We start from the raw sequence: 14,039 nt of genomic DNA on the forward strand, positions 1-14,039 counted from the left end.
AGATGAATTAGGTTCTTATTTCAGACCCCCGCCCCATAAGCTAAGTCTCTTGAGAGCCCCTGGTCTGACCAGTTAAGCTACCATCCCCTTCTGACTGCACCTGGTCACTTACCTGGGAGACCTGCCCCCTCCTGGTGCCCTTGGCCAATCAGTGAAAGGGACATTCCCCGCTGACCCAGAGCCAATTACCTGGCCGCACGACCCCCTCCCTTGGGACTCTAGCCAGTTAGTTCAAAGGGCATTTCTCCTAGCCTATGAGCCCCCAGTCTGTAACCCCAAGCTCCTACATAACCCTGATCCCAGCACATGCTCCCTCTCTTCCTGGATTCTTCTCTCTCTCTCTCTCTCTCTCTCTCTCTCTCTCTCTCTCTCTCTCTCCCTCTCCCTCTCCCTCTCCCTCTCCCTCTCCCTCTCCCTCTCCCTTCCATACCGGCCCCTCCAATAAATCTCTTGGCTACAAGGTGGTCTCTGGTGTGGTCAAACTTTGTCCTTTCAAAGACCAGCCTCAGCAATTTAGTGAGACTCTCTGCTACCTAGTGATACTACATGTCAAAATAAAAAATAAAAAGGACTGAAGGTACAGCTTGAAGGTAGAATGCCCCTGAGTTCAATCCCTAGTACTAAGACAAATAAATAAATGGAAGATGAGACTCCCAGGGGAGGGGGGGGAGTTACTGAGGCCCCTGAGAAGTGAGGATGTGACTCTGGGGTCGGGGAAGAGGAGGTTTAAGACACAGAGACACAGACGGGGGAGGGGAGAGACAGAATGTGACCAGGGAGGAGACTCTCACAGGGCAGTGGTCCAACCAGGAGGCAGCATTGTTGAGGGGCCTGGTGGGGCACTCAGGACTTAGACTAACAAAGGGATGACTCACGCGATCAGGATGGCCACAAAGAGAAAGACAGCTAGCCACACAGAAACGATGGTGCCCAAGAGAGCCTGGTTCTGCGGGTATTCGCCGTCCGGCTGGTACTGCAGGGCCATGCGGGGCTGCCCGTCGACTGGTGTGGTGGGAGAGACAGCCCCAGGCTCCGGTCACCACCTTCACTGGCTTTTCGCCCGCCCCACCTGCTCACACGTTGATATCCTTTGTTTTTCTTACCACTTGGTCTCTGTGTTTTCTCATTTGCTTTTGTTTTGTTGGTTGGTTGGTTGGTACTAGGGATTGAACCCGGGGGCATTCTACCTCCAAGCTGGACTTGAGCTTGCAGTCCTCCTGGGGTTATTGTGTGTGTGTGTGTGTGTGTGTGTGTGTGTGTGTGTTTGGTGGTACAGGGGGGGTGGAACCCAGGGGCCTTCTACCTCCAGGCTATACTCCCAGACCTATTTTATATTTTTTATTTGGAAACAGGGTCTTTATTTTTTTTGGAAACCCTTCTACCTCCAGGCTATACTCCCAGACCCATTTTTTTTTTTTTTTTTTTTTTTTTTTTTTTTTGGTGGTTCTGGGGTTCCTGGAAGCCCTTCTACCTCTGGGCTACACTCCCAGATCTATTTTATATTTTTGAGACAGGGTCTCTTACGCCAGCGCGACTGGCTTCGAACCTGCGTGATCCTCCTGTCTCCGCCTCCCAAGCGCGGGGATTACAAGCGTGCGCCACCACGCCCGGCCTCCCAGACCCATTTTTTATTCTTTGTTTTGAAATCAGGTCTCACTGAGTTGCAGAGGGCCTCACTAAGTAGCTGAGGCTGGCCATGAACCATGATCCTCTGGTCTCAGCCTCCGAAATGCTGGGATTACAAGTGTGCGCCACCACGCCTGGCTCTATTTTTTATTCTTTTATGGGTACAGGGTCTCACTAAGTTGCGGAGGGCCTCACTAAGTAGCTGAGTTTGTCCACGAACTATGATCTTTCTGTCTCAGCCTCCCAAGTAATGGTATTATAAGAGTGTACCACCATGCCCAACTTATAATGATATATATATATGGGGGTGGTACTGGAGTTCCTGGAAGCCCTTCTACCTCCGGGCTACACTCCCAGACCTATTTTTACATTTTTATTTGGAAACAGGGTCTCCTAAGCCAGCGCGCGCGGCTGGCTTCAAACCTGCGCAATCCTCCTGTCTCTGCCTCCCAAGGGCAGGGATTACAAGCGTGCGCCACCACGCCTGGCAAATGATACATATTTTAAAAATCTCTGAATGGCCGGGCGTGGTGGTGCACGCTTGTAATCCCCACGCTTGGGAGGCTGAGACAGGAGGATCGCGCAGGTTCAAAGTCAGCCCCAGCTATTTAGTGAGGCTCTCAGCAACTTAGTGAGACCCTGTTTCCAAATAAAATATAAAATAGGGCTGGGAATGTAGCCCGGAGGTAGAAAGCCTCTGGGTTCCACCCCCAGTACCACCAAAAAAAAATCTCTGAATGAAGGAAGGAAGGAATTAATTTAGTACATCTTTCTGGACTTCCCAGAAATGGCTAAGATGAATGTTTCTAGCACCTGCCATTCTGGCCTTAGGGGCCAAGAGAAGTTCCGGAGGATTCTTCGCACTTCACAGAATGAACACAGTGAATTTCAGAATGTGGAAGCAACTTCTGGGCCACACTGTCAGCAAGTGGTAAGGGCAGAATTCAGGAGTGCATGTGGAGATCCTCAAAACCCATATTCAGCTGGACATGGTGGCATACGTACGCCTGCATCTCAGGATTTGGGAGGATCACAGGTTTGAGGCTAGCCTTAGCCATTTAGTGAGATGCTGTTTCTAAATAAAAAATGAAAAAGGCTGGGGGTATAGTTTAGGGGTAGAATGCCTCTGGATTCCATCCGCAGTACCAAATAAATAAATAAAAATAAATAAATGGGTTGGATCCGTGCACAATGGTGCACGCTTGTAATCCCAGCATTTGGGAGGCTGAGACAGGAGGATTGCAGTTCACAGACAGCCTCAACTAATTAGGCCCTTTGCAACTCAGTGAGACCCTGTCTCAAAATAAGAATAAAAAATAGGGCTTGGAGGTAGAATGCCCCTGTGCTCCATCTCCAGTATTGCAAAACAAAAACAACAAATAAAAATACCCAAATGAAGCCGGGCGTGGTGGCGACCCTTGTAATCTCCGGGTTTGGGAGGCGGAGACAGGAGGATTGCAGGTTTGAAGCCAGCCATGCTGGCTTAAGAGACCCTGTTTCCAAATAAAAAAGTATAAAAATAGGTCTGTGAGTGTAACCTGGAGGTAAAAGGGTTTTCAGGAACCCCAGTACCACCAAAAACAAACAAACAAACAAACAAAACACCCAAACAGGCTGCGGTGTAGCTTAGAGGTAGAATTCCCTTTTTTTTTTTTTTTTTTTCAGGTCTGGGGATGGAACCCAGGGGCATTCGACCTCCAGGCTACACCCCCTGCCCTATTTTTTTTTTTTATTCTTTATTTTGAAACCAGGTCTCACTGAGTTGCAGAGTACCTCACTAAGTAGTTGAGGCTGTCCACGAACTGCGATCCTGCAGTCTCAGCCTCCCGAATGCTGGGATTACAAGCGTACACCACCACACGCCTGGTTTAGAAATTTATGTGAATAGTATTATTTTTATTTTATTTTATTTTTTGGTGCTACTGGGGATGGAACCGAGGTGCCTTCTATCTCCAGGCTACACTCCCAGACCTATTTTATATTTTATTTGGAAACAGGGTCTCTTAAGCCAGCGCACGCGGCTGGCTTTGAACCTGCGTGATCCTCCTGTCTCAGCCTCCCAAGCACGGGGATTACAAGCGTGCGCCACCACGCCCGAATTCCCTTGTTTTAATGCCCAGGACCCTCCTGCCAAATACCCCAGATTCTCTGTCTTTGTTGCTCACACACCTGTCCCATGTCTTCCCATAAACCAAGAAGCTTACCAAAGCAATACTTTTCTTTGATACACTTAGAACTGGTTTTCTCACAATGAAAACAGTCCAAGACCTCTTCTTTGAGCAAGCCTGGATGAGAGGAAGAGAGAGGAAGGATGAGGATGGGTTTAAAGAAATGGCGCGGAGTGGGAAGAAAGAGGGTAAGAGGAGACATATTCTCTTGATCTTCTGAATTTTGGAGGACCTATTCACAGCAGAGTGAGCTGAGCAATATGTGCTAACAGTTTACATGAAAAATAATTTTATATAAGCCGGGCATGGTGGCGCACGCTTGTAATCCCCGCGCTTGGGAGGCTGAGACAGGAGGATCGCACGGGTTCAAAGCCAGCCTCAGCTACTTAGTGAGGCTCTCAGCAACTTAGTGAGACCCTGTTTCCAAATAAAATATAAAAAAGGTCTGGGAGTATAGCCCGGAGGTAGAAAGCCTCTGGGTTCCACCCCCAGTACCACAAAAAAAAAAAAAGAAAAAGAAAAAGAATTTTATATAATTATTTATGGGGGATACTGGGGATTGAACCCAGGAATATTCTACCTCTGGCCTACACCTTTAACTCTATTTTATTTTTTCTTCGGAAACAGGTCTCGTTAAGTTGCTGAGGCTGGTTATGAACCTGTAATCCTCCTGCCCCAGCCTCCCACATACTGGGATTATAGGCATGCACCACTGCACCTGGATTTATTTAAGAGTTAAACTGAGTTGTATTCATATCTAATTGACCCAACGTTCCATTTGTAGACTTTTTTTTAAGTGTGAGTGTATGAAAGTTTGTTTTAAGCCAGGGAAATATGGAGGTGTAAAACTCTTTGAGGCAAGGACAAGTGCTGAGGATTGGCAGGGCCTTTTGACACTATCTGGGAGTAGCCCAGACCAGGCACCAGTAATTACACCAATCAGTCTACAATGTGCACACAGAATATACCACAGAGAAAGAGGGGACAGTAAAGCTCTTGCACAGGGGATGGATCTCAAAGGGGTTGCCCCCTTCCACTGATGCACCCACACGTGTGTGTGTGTGTGTGTGTGTGCGTGTGTCTGTGTTTGTGTGTGTGTGTGTGCTATACTGGGAATTGAACTCAGAGGCATTCTACCTCTGAGCTATACCTCTGGCTCTTTTTCTTTTTCTATTTTGCTAAGAGTCTTGCTAATTTTTGAGGCTTCTTTCAAATCTGTGATCTCCTGTCTCCATCTCTCAAGTACTGGGGTTAGAGGCACGTGCCACCACACCCAGCTCATTTGTAGACATTTAATTAAATTCTCCTTAAGTTTGCACTCTTCCAATTTTGTAGGCAGGGAGTGGAGACTGACAGGATACCCACTCATCTGTCTTCTCCTTTTTCCTGAGCATGTAGGAAGACTACATTTCCCAGGATCCCTTGCAATGTGACCTGGTTCTGGCCAATAAAAAGTGAAAAGAGTGATGTGCAGCATTTCCAGCCCGGCCATAAAACTTCCCTATTCTCTTATGAATCAAATTCAGAAGGTATCATATAGGGGCCATGGAGTCCCGAGTCACCACTTAGAGTAGCCGCCTCTCAATTGAATTTAGGTGAGAAAGAAACACATTCTATTGTGTTAAACCATTGAGATGTGAGGTTTATTTGTTCATACAACATACTCTGTCCTAACTAGACTTGCATACTCCCAAGGTCCTTTTTTTTTGGTGGTACTGGGGTTCCTGGAAGCCCTTCTACCTCCAGGCTACACTCCCAGACCTATTTTTTAACTTTTTTATGTGGAAACAGGGTCTCTTAAGCCAGTGAGGCTGGCTCTGAACCAGCGCGATCCTCCTGTCTCTGCCTCCCAAGCACGGGGATTACAAGCGTGGGCCACCACACCCAGCCCAAGGTCCTTTTTGTTTTGCGGGTCTGGAGATGGAACCCAGGGGCATTCGACCTCCGAGCTACAGCCCCTCCCCTATTTTTTAATTATTTTTTTGAAACCGGGTCTCACTGAGTTGCAGAGGGCCTCACTAAGTAGCTGAGGCTGTCCGCGAACCAGGATCCTCCAGTCTCAGCCTCCGGAATGCTGGGATTACAAGTGCGCACCACCACGCCCGGTATACAGACATTTAAAATCCCTCAAAAAGTCGATCTCAAGCTGGGTGTGGCGGCGCACGCTTGTAATCCCAGCATTCCGGAGGCTGAGACCGGAGGATCGCGGTTTGTGGCCAGCCTCAGCTACTTAGTGAGGCCCTCTGCAACTCAGTGAGACCCGGTTTCAAAACAAAGAATAAAAAATAGGGCAGGGGCTGTAGCTCAGAGGTCGAATGCCCCTGGGTTCCATCCCCAGACCTGCAAAAAAAAAAAAAAAAAAAAAAAAAAGCTGATAACACTGGACACAATTGCTTTGGGTGGGGAAACTGCCCAGTGGAGTATGTGGGCAGCAGAGATTGATCTGCAGGAGAACAGGGTAAAGAGTTATGGGAAGGGTGGAGAAGGGAGGGGTAGACATTAAATAAATCCAAGACTCACGGCAAATTTTGGGATTGCAGGCTGTAAGAGAAAAGAGCTAGCATGAGTTACCTGGAGACAGCAGTTTGAGAGCTTAATTGGGGAAGGGCCAGGAGAGGAAGGGAGGGGCCGGATCCGAGGAGGCAGAGGAAGGGATATTGGGAGAGATGAAGGTTCAGTTACAGAGGAGGGAGGAAGAAATTTGGGAGAAAAAAAGGGAGGGGAGAGAAGGAGATCGTGGAAAGGGGAAGAGGGGGTGTGTTACACCTTTAAATTCATAAGAACTTAAAACTTTCTTCAATTCCTTGGTCACGCTCTCCCTGAGATTCACCAGCTCTTCCAGCAGAGGCCCATCTGAGGAGAGAGCTCCTGTTGGTTGGGGGCACCCAGCAAACCCACCCCCATTGGCAGCTCCCAAGAGAAGGGACAGGGAAGCTTCCCTCCATTTCCCTGGGAGCAATCCACGCTGGAGAAGCTCTGAAATCCCAAGCAGTTCTGGTTCCTGGTATTTTATTTCAATTGTGTGTGTGTGTGTGTGTGTGTGTGTGTGTGTGTGTGTGTGTGTGGTACTGGGGGTGGAAGCCAGGGGCTTTTCTACCTCCAGGCTACACTCCCAGACCTCCTTTATACTTTATTGGAAACAGGGTCTCACTAAGTTGCTGAGAGCCTCACTAAGTAGCTGAGGCTGGCTTCGAACCTGCGCCATCCTCCTGTCTCAGCCTCCCAAGCGCTGGGATTACAAGCATGCGCCACCACGCCCGGCTCTGGTTCCTGGTATTTTAGATAAGGGGTGTGCAACCTGCGGAGAGCCTTGAAGACCCTACATCTAGATTCTGATCAACTGTGAGGGCCTGGACCAAACTACCCTCTCTTGGACTTAGTTTCTTCATTTTATTTTAGTTATTTATTGGTACTGGAGATTGAACCTCTGAGCTACACCCCAAGCCCTCTATTTTTTATTTTGAAACAGGGTCTCACTAAGTTGCTTAGGGTCTAAGTTGCTGAGACTGGCCTGGAACCTGTGATCCTCCTGTTTCAGCCTCCCAAATTCTGGGATTCCAGACATGCACCCCCATACCTGGCTTAGTTTTCTCATAAGTGAACTTGATTTCCCTCTATTCCACTCTTTTCTTATCTGTCCACGATAATTATTTTTGTGATTCAGCTTCATGGCTTTATGTATTACCTCGACCAGCACCGTCCAATATGGTAGCCACTGGCCACATGTAGTTTTGTTTATTTTTGCGGGTCTGGGGATGGAACCCAGGGGTATTCGACCTCCAAGCTACACCCCCTGCCCTATTTTTTATTCTTTGTTTTGAAACCGGGTCTCACTGAGTTGCAGAGGGCCTCACTAAGTAGCTGAGACTGTGAACCACAACCCTCCGGTCTCAGCCTCCCGAATGCTGGGGCCACCACTCCTGGCTCTCACATATGGTTTTTGAGTGCTTGGATTGTGCACATCTAAACTGAGATATGATCTAGGTATAAAGTTTACACACTGAGACAGGAGGATCACAGGTTTGAGGACAGTCTCAGTAAGTAGTGATACTCTCATCCATTTAGTGAGGCCTTGCTTCAAAATAAAAATAAAACAGGGCTGGGGCTATTGCTCAGAGGTAGAATGTCCCTGGGTTCAATTCCCAGTATCAAACACACACACACACACACACACACACACACACACACACACACACACACAAAGACAAGGTACCAAAAATATATCTTGATGAGATATATATATATATATATATAGTTATTATACTATATATTATTATATATTACATTATGTAATTATATTTATTTATTTTGGTGGTACTGGGGGTGGAACCCAGAGGCTTTCTACCTCCGGGCTATACTCCCAGACCTATTTTATACTGTATTTGGAAACAGGGTCTCACTAAGTTGCCGAGAGCCTCACTAAGTAGCTGAGGCTGGCTTCAAACCTGTGCGATCCTCCTGTCTCAGCCTCCCAAGCGCTGGGATTACAAGCGTGTGCCACCACGCCTGGCTTATTTATTTATTTAGTACTGGGGGTTAAACCCAGGATCCTTCTACCTCTAACCTACACCCTCGGTCCTTTTAATTTTTATTTAATTTTATTTTTATTTAATTTTTGCGGCTCTGGGGATGGAACCCAGGGACATTTTACCTCTGAGTTACACTCCCTGCCCTTATTTTTTATTCTTTGTTTTGAAACGGTCTCACTAACTTGCGGAGGGCCTCACTAAGTAGCAGGGGCTGTCCGCGAACCGTGATCCTCCAGTCTCAGCCTCCCTAATGCTGGGATGACAAGCGTGCGCCACCACGCCCGACTTTATTTTTATTTTTGAAGCAGCTAGGTTGCTGAGGCGGGCTTCGACCAAGCGATCTTTCTGTCTCGGTCCCCCAAGCACCGGGATCAGAGGCGTGCGCCTCCCCCCCCCCCACCTGGCTTTCATTTGTTCTCTCCAACGCGGGATGGGTGGACCAGCTGTCCCGGGCGAGCCTACCTGCCAGAGAAGTAACCATTAGGTGCTGCGTTTGGTTCTTGAGGAAGGACGCCACGCCTTCCAGGTGCTCTACCTCTGGAGGAAGAGGAGAGGGGGTTCCAGCGGCGCCCCCTCCCCTTTCCTCCCCTCCCCTTTCCTCCCCTCTTCCCGGCCCGCCCCTCCCCCTCCCCTCCCCGGCCCGCCCCCTCCCCGGCCCGCCCCTCCCCTCCCCGGCCCGCCCCTCCCTTCCCCTCCCCTCCCCCTCCCCTCCCCCTCCCTTCCCCTCCCCTCCCCCTCCCCTCCCCGCCCCTTCTGGGCCGTGGCGGGGCATCTGTCCCCCACCCCGCCGCGGCACCCCGCTTCTCCCTCCAGCCCCGCACGCACCCACTTTCCCCACGAACGCCTTGAGCGCGTAGTCCCTGAAGAAAGGCCCCTCCATGCCCAGCAGCAGCGCCCGCGCGCGGATCTGCAGCCGCGGGGCGTGGAAGCGGCCGGGGACCAGGGCTGCGCGCAGCCGGTCCAGGGCCTCGAGCGCCGAGAGGTCGCACTGCAGGCAGCCCCAGCCCCCGCGGGCGCCCAGGCCCCAGAGCAGCGCCAGGGCCAGCGCCGGAGCCATGGCCGGGCTTGTGACGCCACAGAGGCGGGGGGTGGGGGCTGAGCACCCGCGCCCACCGGGCAGGGGCAGGCGTCTGCGCAGAGCCCCTGCCCTCCTCGCTGGGACTCAGGAACCCCGCCCTGGTTCACTGGCTTCACACATCTTTGTTGGACACCGACCTACTCCAGGCGCTGGAGTGGAGAAAAAGGAGTTCCTGCCCTGAGGGCACTTTACATCCCTTAAATGAGGTGTTTATGGAGCCCCTGCCCTGTGCCAGGCCACGAGTGTCAGCATAGGCCTACTGTGTGCGGGCGGTGGAGACACGCTGACCTACATACACTCGCCGCCTTAGTAAACAGATCAACAAATGAAGGGCTGACTCGCTGAGCAGCGAAGCCCGCGGTGGGAGCCCCGGGGGGAGTCTGGTTCCTCATAATCCAGTGTATGGCACATTCTCGACGGTCATCAAATTCAGTGACACCCTACGGAGAGACCATGAGGGAGGCGCACTTTGTGCTATTCCTGATAATTGTATCTTGAACATTTTCAACTCTAGAAACAATTGCAAGAGCGGTCAAGAAACACTCAAATATGTGCTGTTAATACTTTGCATTTGTTCTCTTTGTGTGTGTGTGTGTGTGTGTGTGTGTGTGTGTGTGTGTGTGTGTGTGTGAGATACTTGGGGTGGAACCCAGGGGCTTTTCTCACCTCCGGGCTGGGCTATACTCCCAGACCTATTTTATACTGTATTTGGAAACAGGGTCTCACTAAGTTGCTGAGAGCCTCACTCAGTAGCTGAGGCTGGCTTCGAACCCGTGCGATCCTCCTGTCTCAGCCTCCCAAGCGCCGGGGATTACAAGCATGCGCCACCATGCCCGGCTTGCCTGTCTTTTGTGTCTCTCTATACATATGTACACTAATCATGAATTTAATAATAGAGACTGAATTGGGTGTGGTGGTGTGCGTCTGTAATTCAGTACTTGGGAGGCTGAGACGGGACCACAGGCTGACAGCCAGACTCAGCATCTTATTAAGGCCCTCCACAACTGAGATCCTGTTTCAAAATAAAAGAATAACTTAGGGCTGGGGTGGGGGTTGTAGATCTAAGGTAGAATGCCCCTGGGTTAGATCCCTAGTACCAAAAAGAAGTATATGTATATATTATATATACTCATAAAAAGTAAATATATACTATATATATTTAATATATAATATATATACTATATATTATAGCTGGGTGTGGTGGCGCACGCTTGTATTCCCAGCATTCTGGAGGCTGAGACCTGAGGATCACGGTTCGTGGACAGCCTCAGCTACTTAATGAGACCCAGTTTCAAAATAAAGAATAAAAAATAGGGCAGGGGGTGTAGCTTGGAGGTAGAATGCCCCTGGGTTCCATCTCCAGACCTGCAAAAAAAAAAAAAAAAAAAAAAGAAAAGAAAAAAATATATATATAGAGAATAGAAAGGGCTTTTAAAGGGAGAAGGAAAGGAGAGATTTGGGGGATATAAACAGTTGGTCAAAAGAGGGGGAGGAGCCAGGTGTGGTGGCTCACACTTCTAATCCCAGTGCTTGGGATGCTGAGACAGGTGGATCACACAGATCTGAAGCCAGCCTTTGCTACTGAGAGAGAGAGAGAGAGAGAGAGAGAGAGAGAGAGAGAGAGAGAGAGAGAGAGAGAGAGAGCGCTCTGTGGAAACACTGTCCAGGTCATGTCCCCAGGACCCATCTCCAGCCAGGTCCCTCCCACATGGCCACCTGGCCAAATATGGCTGCCTGTCCAACAAGGAGACATTGGGGATGTTTAAATGAGGACATTTAAAATCCAAATTTAGGGTGTATTCATTTCGAGTCACCCCCCCCATGCCATTTTGGCATGGGGCTGTATTTCTTTTCTTCTTTCTTTCTTTCTTTCTTTCTTTCTTTCTTTCTTTCTTTCTTTCTTTCTTTCTTTCTTTCTTTCTTTCTGGTGGTACTGGGGTTCCTGGAAGCCCTTCTATCTCCAGGCTACACTCCCAGACCTATTTTATTTTTTGGAAACAGGGTCTCTTAAGGCAGCACGGCTGGCTTTGAACCTGCGCGATCCTCCTGTCTTTGCCTCTCAAGCGCGGTGATTACAAGCGTGTGCCACCACACACGGCATATATTTCTATTTTCTGTATTTCTATCTTTTTAATACACTTCTTTAAATCTTCAAAATAAAATAAAATCCAAATTTACTACTCCTCTTAATTTATTGTACTGTTGCTCTCCTTCATAGCAGTAATTATAGTTCATAAGTCCCTCTTTCTCATCCATTTCAGCCCAACAAACCCCTTGAGGCCAGGGATTATGCATTTCTTTCATTGTTTCCTTTTTTTCCCCTCCAGTACTAAGGATTGAACCTGGGGTGCTCTACTTCTGAGCTACACCCCAGGCCTATTTATTTATTTATTTATTTATTTATTTATTTATTTATTTATTTTTGTGGTACTGGGCATTGAACCCAGAGACATTCTACCTCTGAGCTACATCCTCAGATATATATATTTGTGTGTGTGTGTGTGTGTGTGTGTGTGTGTGTGTGTGTGTGTGAGAGAGAGAGAGAGAGAGAGAGAGAGAGGGTTTGAGCATGGAACCCAGGGACATTCGACCTCTGAGCTACACCCCCTGCCCTATTTTTTATTCTTTACTTTTGAAACAGGGTCTCACTCAGTTGCAGAGGGCCTCACTAAGTAGCTGAGGCTGTCAGTGAACCGCAATCCTCCGGTCTCAGCCTCCCAAATGCTGGGATTACAAGCGTGTGCCACCACACCCGGCATATATACATATATATATGAAACAGAGTCTCCTGTTCTCAATCTCAAGTAATGGGATTATAGGCATGAATCCCTGCATTATGTCTATCTTCTTAACATTATATCTCCAACACCCTGGAATGAATTTAGCATATAGTAGGTGTTCAATATATTTTTTGAGAAGAAAAAATGAAAAATATCAGTTTCCCTTTCTTTCATTCTTTTTTTTTTTTTTTTTGTGGTACTGAGGTTCCTGGAAGCCCTTCTACTTTGGGGCTACACTCCCAGGCCTATTTTTTTAATACTTTTTATTTGGAGAGAGGGTCTCTTAAGCCAGCGCAGCTGGCTTCGAACCTGTGCGATCCTCCTGTCTCCGCCTCCCAAGAGCGGGGATTACAAGCGTGCGCCACCACGCCTGGCATGTCAGTTTCCCTTTCTGAGCTCCAGTTTCCCTCTTTAAAATAAGGATGATAGCCAGGCGTGTTGGCGCATGCTTGTAATCCCAGCATTTGGAAGGCTGAGACAGGAGGATCATTGTTCAAGGACAGCCTCAGCTACTTAGTGAGACCCTTTGCAACTCAGTAAGACCCTGTTTCAAACTAAAGAATAAAAAATAGGGCTGGGGGTGTAGCTCAGAGGTAGAATGCCCCTGGGTTCCATCCCCAGTACCACACACACACACAAAAAAAATTCTTACAATTCATGCTGTCTGCTTCAGTTTGCTTTTCTAATGAGGCTAGTGGAAAGTTTTAAATTACACATGGAGCCAGGTCTGGGGATGGAACCCAGGGACATTTGACCTCTGAGCTACACCCCCAGCCCCTATTTCTTATTTCTAGAAAGGGTCTCACTAAGTTGCTGAGGCTGGCTGCGAACCGTGATCCTCAGGTCTCAGCTTCCCGAATGCTAGGATTATAAGCATGCGCCACCTCGCCCAGCAGAACTACATCATCATATATATCCTCTGAGCTACACCCCCAGCCCGATATTTTATTCTTTATTTTTTATTCTTTATCTCTCACTAAGTTGTAGAGGGCCTCACTAAGTAGCTGAGGCTGGTCACAAACCAGGATCCTCCTGTCTCATCCTCCCAAGTACTGGGATTACAAGTGTGCACCACCATGCCCAGCTATTCGCTTATTTTTATTCTGAAACAGGTTCTCACTGTTATATCATGTCCTGGCTTTCAACTTGAGATCGTCCTGTCTCCCAAGTACTGGGGTCATATGCATGCACCATTGCACCTGGCTTCCCATCATATTTTGACTGGAGATTGCTGGCTTTGCACGGAGAGGGTATCTAATACAAATCACTTGGGTTGAATTAGATACGGTCAAATTAGCTAGGGGTTAATGAAGGACGTTCTTCAAAGTGCACTTGGGAAATCACACCACCAGGGGGAGCTCACACCTGAGTAAAATTCTCTCCAACTGGAGAGAGGGCCTTGGTTTCCAGCTTCCAACACCTGTGTTTTCCAGGATGAGCCAGTGACAGCACAAGCTAGTACAGTAGAGACAATAATTTTTTTTTGGGGGGGGGGTTTGGGGATGAAACCCAGGGGCATTTGACCTCCGAGCTACACCCCTTGCCCTATTTTTACTCTTTGTTTGAAACAGGCTCTCACTAAGCTGCAGAGGGCCTCACTAAGTAGCTGAGGCTGTCTGCGAACCTCAATCCTCGGGTCTCAACCTCCCGAATGCTGAGATTACAAGCGTGCGCCACCATGCCCGGCTAAGACAATAATTTGACACAAGAGCCTGAAGTGAATTGAGCATGGTGGAACATGCCTGTAATCACAGTGCTTGTGAGGCTGACAGGAGGATTGCAGGCTCTGGGTCAGCCTCAGCAACCTAGCAAGGTTCTGTTTTACACACACACACACACACACACACACACACACACA

The 14,039-nt window shown here is 48.5% G+C and overlaps 1 protein-coding gene across 1 annotated transcript; it reads right to left on the minus strand.

The window, feature by feature from the left end:
• Positions 1 to 871: 871 nt before the first annotated feature.
• On the minus strand, positions 872 to 9,380 carry IZUMO2 (IZUMO family member 2; the record flags this gene model as incomplete). Its single annotated transcript, XM_080703686.1, has 5 exons — positions 872 to 1,002; positions 3,831 to 3,911; positions 6,561 to 6,662; positions 8,786 to 8,860; positions 9,149 to 9,380. 5 exons carry the CDS (start codon positions 9,378 to 9,380, stop codon positions 872 to 874), a joined length of 621 nt encoding a protein of 206 aa, XP_080559812.1.
• Between the last annotated feature and the right edge of the window lie 4,659 nt (positions 9,381 to 14,039).

Source organism: Muscardinus avellanarius, assembly GCF_963383645.1.
Source record: "Muscardinus avellanarius genome assembly, chromosome: 10".
Lineage (NCBI taxonomy): Eukaryota > Metazoa > Chordata > Mammalia > Rodentia > Gliridae > Muscardinus > Muscardinus avellanarius.